Source organism: Oncorhynchus nerka, linkage group LG14 (assembly GCF_034236695.1).
Source record: "Oncorhynchus nerka isolate Pitt River linkage group LG14, Oner_Uvic_2.0, whole genome shotgun sequence".
Taxonomy (NCBI): domain Eukaryota; kingdom Metazoa; phylum Chordata; class Actinopteri; order Salmoniformes; family Salmonidae; genus Oncorhynchus; species Oncorhynchus nerka.
In genome coordinates, this window is record NC_088409.1 from 98488526 (window position 1) to 98496187 (window position 7662).

The 7662-nt window shown below is 47.4% G+C and overlaps 1 protein-coding gene across 3 annotated transcripts in view; it reads right to left on the reverse strand.

Annotated features, from left to right (window-relative positions):
* Positions 1 to 7662, reverse strand: part of LOC115123522 (protein Atg16l2) — an 85125-nt gene that overhangs the window by 27435 nt on the left and 50028 nt on the right. For all 3 annotated transcript variants that reach the window (XM_065000601.1, XM_065000600.1, XM_065000599.1), the window contains 2 exons: positions 4485 to 4605; positions 3799 to 3904 (listed from right to left, as the gene is read on the reverse strand). In XM_065000601.1, coding sequence (XP_064856673.1) covers positions 3799 to 3904; positions 4485 to 4605 — 227 coding nt within the window. The remainder of the gene's footprint in view (positions 1 to 3798; positions 3905 to 4484; positions 4606 to 7662) is intronic.

The following is a 7662-nucleotide window of genomic DNA, read 5'->3' on the forward strand; positions in this document are numbered from 1 at the left end:
GCTTCTACACATGCATTGCTTGCTGTTTGGGGTTTTAGGCTGGGTTTCTGTACAGCACTTTGAGATATCAGCTGATGTAAGAAGGGCTATATAAATCAATCTGATTTGATCTACTGTAATGTAAGGAAAAAGACAAGACACTGAGCATTATGACCATGAAATTAGCCCAAATCATAACACTTAATGATAATGCTAATTCGTTTGGACATCGCCATTACAACTATATCAGGATGGATTAATAAATATAACTGGCTCGGGTATCAATTAACCACATTACTGTGAAGGTGTTAACAGTGTGTCAGATAGCCCAGCTGATACCAAACAGAAGAGGCTATATCCAGCATTAGCTAACCCTAAATTTACCATCAGCTAACCTTAACCCTATAGCTACCGTTAGCTAACCCTAAATCTACCGTCAGCTAACCCTATAGCTACCGTTTGCTAACCTTATAGCTACTGTTAGCTAACCATAAACCTTTGGCTACTAACGCTAACCCCATCTCTACGGTTAACTAACCCTAACCCTATAGCTATTGTTAGCTAACCCTAACCCTAATTACTAACCCTAAATCTACTGTTAGCTAGCCCTAACCCTTTAGCTACTGTTAGCTAACCCTAACTCTATAGCTACTGTGAGGTAACCCTAACCCTTTAGCTACTGTGAGCTAACCCTAACCCTATAGCTACTGTTAGGTAACCCTAACTCTATAGCTACTGTGAGCTAACCCCAACCCTTTAGCTACTGTTAGCTAACCCTAACTTTATAGCTATTGTGAGCTAACCCTAACTCTATAGCTACTGTGAGATAACCCTAACCCTATAGCTACTGTGAGGTAACCCTAACCCTATAGCTACTGTGAGCTAACCCTAACTCTATAGCTACTGTGAGATAACCCTAACCCTATAGCTACTGTGAGGTAACCCTAACCCTATAGCTACTGTGAGGTAACCCTATAGCTATCATTAACTAACCCTGACCCTATACATTACATGACCAAAAGTATGTGGACACCTGCTCGTCAAACATCTCATTCCAGAATCATGGGCATTAATATGGAGTTGGTCCCCCCCTTGCTGCTATAACAGCCTCCACTCTTCTGGGAAGGCTTTCCACTAGATGTTGGAACATTGCTGCTATAACAGCCTCCACTCTTCTGGGAAGGCTTTCCACTAGATGTTGGAACATTGCTGCTATAACAGCCTCCGCTCTTCTGGGAAGGCTTTCCACTAGATGTTGGAACATTGCTGCTATAACAGCCTCCGCTCTTCTGGGAAGGCTTTCCACTAGATGTTGGAACATTGCTGCTATAACAGCCTCCACTCTTCTGGGAAGGCTTTCCACTAGATGTTGGAACATTGCTGCTATAACAGCCTCCGCTCTTCTGGGAAGGCTTTCCACTAGATAGATGGAACATTGCTGCTATAACAGCCTCCACTCTTCTGGGAAGGCTTTCCACTAGATGTTGGAACATTGCTGTGGGGACTTGCTTGCATTCAGCCACAAGAGCATTAATGAGGTCGGGCACTGATGTTGGGCGAATAGGCCTGGCTCACAGTCGGCGTACCAATTCATCCCAAAGGTGTTCAATGGGGTTGAGGTCAGGGCTCTGTACAGGCCAGTGAAGTTCTTCCACACCGATCTCGACAAACCATTTCTGTATGGACCTTTGCTTTGCGCACAAGGGCATTGTCATGCTGAAACAGGAAAGGGCCTTCCCCAAACTGTTGCCACAAAGTTGGAAGCACAGAATCATCTATAATGTCATTGTATGCTGTAGCATTTAGATTTCCCTTCACTAGAATTAAGGGTCCCGAACCATGAAAACCAGCCCCAGGCCATTATTCTTCCTCAACCAAACTTTACAGTTGGGACTATGCATTCGGGTAGGTAGTCTTCTCCCGGCATCCGGCGTCCAATAACGGTGCCACAGTTGCTAAGCTCTTCAAAAAGGCCACTCTACTAACAATGTTTGTCTATGGAGATTGCATGGCTGTGTGCTCGGTTTTATACACCTGTCAGCAACGGGTGCGGCTGAAAAAGCCGAATCCACTCATTTGAAAGGTTGTCCGCATACTTTTGTACATATAGTGCATCTACCATTAGCCAGTGTTGTAGTCTGAGTCAAGTCCCAAGTCCGAGTCATGTCCCAAGTCCGAGTCATGTCCCAAGTCCGAGTCCCGAGTCCGAGTCAAGTCCGAGTCATGTCCCGAGTCCGAGTCAAGTCCCAAGTCCGAGTCAAGTCCCAAGTCCGAGTCAAGTCCCAAGTCCGAGTCATGTCCCGAGTCCGAGTCATGTCCCGAGTCCGAGTCATGTCCCGAGTCCGAGTCAAGTCCCGAGTCCGAGTCATGTCCCGAGTCCCCATGGCTGAAGTCCGAGTCGAGTCCAGATCCGAGTCACCAATAGTCGAGTCACGTGTCCATCAATTTATAATTGGTCTTATTAGGTCATTGTTTCTAGTCGCCACCAGGCGGCAGTATATCGCCACTCACTCATTAAAAAAAAAAACTAACTGTTTATTTCTTAACTAGGCAAAGCTAAAGAGTAGGCTGGTGACTGGAGGTCACAGTGAAGGAAGAGAGTCGCTTGCGTGATGTGTAGCTTATGATTGGAGGCTGAGCCAGAGCCTGCCTGTGCAAAATCCTCGCTTTCTCCCCCGCAACTCACCAGCTGATGTAGGCTTTGTGTGCCGTCTGTGCACCCAGGGCGCCTAATATTCAGTCCAAGTGTAAGTGCAAACACAAGTCAAGAGAAGGCAAGTCTGAGTCAGGAAGACGAGTCATCAATGGTCAAGATGGCGAGTCCGAGTGAGTCATCAATGGTCAGGATGGCGAGTCCGAGTGAGTCACCATTGGTCAGGAAGACGAGTCCGAGTGAGTCATCAATGGTCAGGATGGCGAGTCCGAGTGAGTCACCATTGGTGAGGAAGACGAGTCCGAGTGAGTCATCAATGGTCAGGATGGCAGGTCCGAGTGAGTCACCATTGGTCAGGAAGACGAGTCACCATTGGTCAAGATGGCGAGTCCGAGTGAGTCATCAATGGTCAAGATGGCGAGTCCGAGTGAGTCATCAATGGTCAGGATGGCGAGTCCGAGTGAGTCACCATTGGTCAGGAAGACGAGTCCGAGTGAGTCACCATTGGTCAGGAAGACGAGTCATCAATGGTCAAGATGGCGAGTCCGAGTGAGTCATCATTGGTCAGGAAGACGAGTCCGAGTGAGTCACCATTGGTCAGGAAGACGAGTCCGAGTGAGTCACCATTGGTCAGGAAGACGAGTCCGAGTGAGTCACCATTGGTCAGGAAGACGAGTCCGAGTGAGTCACCATTGGTCAGGAAGACGAGTCCGAGTGAGTCACCATTGGTCAGGAAGACGAGTCCGAGTGAGTCACCATTGGTCAGGAAGACCTGTTACAGCTATATGGGTAGGGTTACAGCTATATGGGTAGGGTTACAGCTATATGGGTAGGGTTACAGCTATACGGGTTACAGCTATATGGGTAGGGTTACAGCTATATGGGTTACAGCTATATGGGTTACAGCTATATGGGTAGGGTTACAGCTATATGGGTAGGGTTACAGCTATATGGGTTACAGCTATATGGGTAGAGTTACAGCTATATGGGTAGGGTTACAGCTATATGGGTAGGGTTACAGCTATATGGGTAGAGTTACAGCTATATGGGTTACAGCTATATGGGTAGAGTTACAGCTATATGGGTAGGGTTACAGCTATATGGGTTACAGCTATATGGGTTACAGCTATATGGGTAGGATTACAGCTATATGGGAGTACTCCTACCTGCTGTCCCAGAAGCGTATCTTCCTGTCATAGTGTCCACTGACGATGACGTGCTCAGAACACACCACATCACTGCAGTAAGATAGAACCTCAATGGTCTGGATACCTGGAGAGGAGAGATAGAACCTCAATGGTCTGGATACCTGGGGAGGAGAGATAGAACCTCAATGGTCTGGATACCTGGGGAGGAGAGATAGAACCTCAATGGTCTGGATACCTGGGGAGGAGAGATAGAACCTCAATGGTCTGGATACCTGGGGAGGAGAGATAGTGAGATAGAACCTCAATGGTCTGGATACCTGGGGAGGAGAGATAGAACCTCAATGGTCTGGATACCTGGGGAGGAGAGATAGAGAGATAGAACCTCAATGGTCTGGATACCTGGGGAGGAGAGATAGTACCTCAATGGTCTGGATACCTGGGGAGGAGAGATAGAACCTCAATGGTCTGGATACCTGGTGAGGAGAGATAGAACCTCAATGGTCTGGATACCAGGGGAGGAGAGATAGAACCTCAATGGTCTGGATACCTGGGGAGGAGAGATAGAACCTCAATGGTCTGGATACCTGGGGGGAGAGAGATATAGAGCCTGGGGGGGGGACTTTGTCCCTTTCTCTGAAGGATTACGGCCAGGGTCACTGTAGGGTCAAGGGTCAGGGTTAGAGTAAGGTCAGTCAATGACTTACAAGCAGCGCGGTGGAGATCCCAGATCTTGACGGTCCTGTCTGCGCTTCCTGTCACCACCTGGCGCAGGCTGCATTTAAACTTGGCTGCTGTCACTTTACGTGAGTGGCCTGTCAGAGTGAGCTGTCGAGTTGCCACACACACAAACACAAAGTTTTCCACAGCTGGGTCATCATTCTAAATAAGAGTTTGTATCTTTCTACACTCTCTCTCTCTCTCTTTCTCCAATCTTTCTATCCTCATCACTCTCTCTCTCTCCAGTCGTTCTATCCTCATCACTCTCTCCCTCTCCAGTCTTTCTATCCTCATCACTCTCTCCCTCTCCAGTCTTTCTATCCTCATCACTCTCTCTCTCTCCAGTCTTTCTATCCTCATCACTCTCTCTCTCCAGTCGTTCTATCCTCATCTCTCTCTCTCTCCAGTCGTTCTATCCTCATCACTCTCTCTCTCCAGTCTTTCTATCCTCATCACTCTCTCCAATCTCTCCAGTCTTTCTATCCTCATCACTCTCTCCAATCTCTCCAGTCTTTCTATCCTCATCACTCTCTCCAATCTCTCCAATCTTTCTATGCTCATCACTCTCTCTCTCTCCAGTCTTTCTATCCTCATCACTCTCTCTCCAGTCGTTCTATCCTCATCACTCTCTCTCTCTCCAGTCGTTCTATCCTCATCTCTCTCTCTCTCCAGTCGTTCTATCCTCATCACTCTCTCTCTCCAGTCGTTCTATCCTCATCACTCTCTCTCTCTCCAGTCGTTCTATCCTCATCACTCTCTCTCCAGTCGTTCTATCCTCATCACTCTCTCTCTCCAGTCTTTCTATCCTCATCACTCTCTCTCTCCAGTCGTTCTATCCTCATCACTCTCTCTCTCCAGTCTTTCTATCCTCATCACTCTCTCTCCAGTCTTTCTATCCTCATCACTCTCTCTCAGTCTTTCTATCCTCATCACTCTCTCTCTCCAGTCGTTTCTATCCTCATCACTCTCTCTCTCCAGTCGTTCTATCCTCATCACTCTCTCCATCCTCATCACTCTCTCTCTCAGTCCTCTATCCTCATCACTCTCTCTCAGTCGTTCTATCCTCATCACTCTCTCTCCAGTCGTTTCCTCATCACTCTCTCTCTCCAGTCATCCTCATCACTCTCTCTCAGTCGTTCTATCCTCATCACTCTCTCTCTCCAGTCTTTCTATCCTCATCCTCTCTCTCTCAGTCTTTCTATCCTCATCACTCTCTCTCTCAGTCGTTCTATCCTCATCACTCTCTCTCTCCAGTCGTTCTATCCTCATCTCTCTCTCCAGTCGTTCTATCCTCATCACTCTCTCTCTCCAGTCGTTCTATCCTCATCACTCTCTCTCTCTCCAGTCGTTCTATCCTCATCACTCTCTCTCCAGTCGTTCTATCCTCATCACTCTCTCTCTCTCAGTCTTCTATCCTCTCAGTCTTCTATCCTCATCACTCTCTCTCCAGTCGTTCTATCCTCACTCACTCTCTCTCCAGTCGTTCTATCCTCATCACTCTCTCTTCAATCTTTCTATCCTCATCACTCTCTCTCCAGTCGTTCTATCCTCATCACTCTCTCTCTCCAGTCGTTCTATCCTCATCACTCTCTCTCTCCAGTCTTTCTATCCTCATCACTCTCTCTCCAGTCGTTCTATCCTCATCACTCTCTCTCTCCAGTCGTTCTATCCTCATCACTCTCTCTCTCCATCCTCATCACTCTCTCTCTCTCCAGTCATCCTCATCACTCTCTCTCTCCAGTCTTTCTATCCTCATCACTCTCTCTCTCAGTCTTTCTATCCTCATCACTCTCTCTCTCTCCAGTCTTTCTATCCTCATCACTCTCTCTCTCAGTCGTTCTATCTCGTCGTTCTATCCTCATCACTCTCTCTCGTTCTATCCTCATCACTCTCTCTCTCCAGTCTTTCTATCCTCATCACTCTATCTCATCACTCTCTCTCTCCAGTCGTTCTATCCTCATCACTCTCTCTCTCAGTCGTTCTATCCTCATCCTCATCATCCTCTCTCTCTCTCTCCAGTCGTCTTCTATCCTCATCACTCTCTCTCTCCAGTCGTTCTATCCTCATCACTCTCTCTCTCAGTCTTCTATCCTCATCACTTCTCTCCAGTCCTCTATCCTCATCACTCTCTCTCCAGTCTTTCTATCCTCATCACTCTCTCTCTCTCCAGTCTTCTCTCCAGTCCTCATCACTCTCTCTCTCCAGTCGTTCTATCCTCATCACTCTCTCTCCAGTCTCTATCCTCATCACTCTCTCTCCAGTCTTTCTATCCTCATCACTCTCTCTCTCCAGTCGTTCTATCCTCATCACTCTCTCTCTCCAGTCGTTCTATCCTCATCACTCTCTCTCTCCAGTCGTTCTATCCTCATCACTCTCTCTCCAGTCTTTCTATCCTCATCATCTCACTCTCTCTCAGTCGTTCTATCCTCATCACTCTCTCTCCAGTCGTTCTATCCTCATCACTCTCTCTCCAGTCGTTCTATCCTCATCACTCTCTCTCTCCAGTCTTTCTATCCTCATCACTCTCTCTCCAGTCTTTCTATCCTCATCACTCTCTCTCCAGTCGTTCTATCCTCATCACTCTCTCCAGTCTTTCTATCCTCATCACTCTCTCTCTCTCCAGTCTTTCTATCCTCATCACTCTTTCTCCAGTCTCTATCCTCATCACTCTCTCTCTCCAGTCTTTCTATCCTCATCACTCTCTCTCTCCAGTCGTTCTATCCTCATCACTCTCTCTCCAGTCTTTCTATCCTCATCACTCTCTCTCTCTCTCCAGTCGTTCTATCCTCATCACTCTCTCTCCAGTCTTTCTATCCTCATCACTCTCTCTCTCCAGTCGTTCTATCCTCATCACTCTCTCTCCAGTCTTTCTATCCTCATCACTCTCTCTCTCCAGTCGTTCTCATCCTCATCATCCTCATCACTCTCTCTCTCCAGTCGTTCTATCCTCATCACTCTCTCTCTCCAGTCGTTCTATCCTCATCACTCTCTCTCTCTCCAGTCTTTCTATCCTCATCACTCTCTCTCCAGTCGTTCTATCCTCATCACTCTCTCTCCAGTCGTTCTATCCTCATCACTCTCTCTCCAGTCGTTCTATCCTCATCACTCTCTCTCCAGTCGTTCTATCCTCATCACTCTCTCTCTCTCCAGTCGTTCTATCCTCAT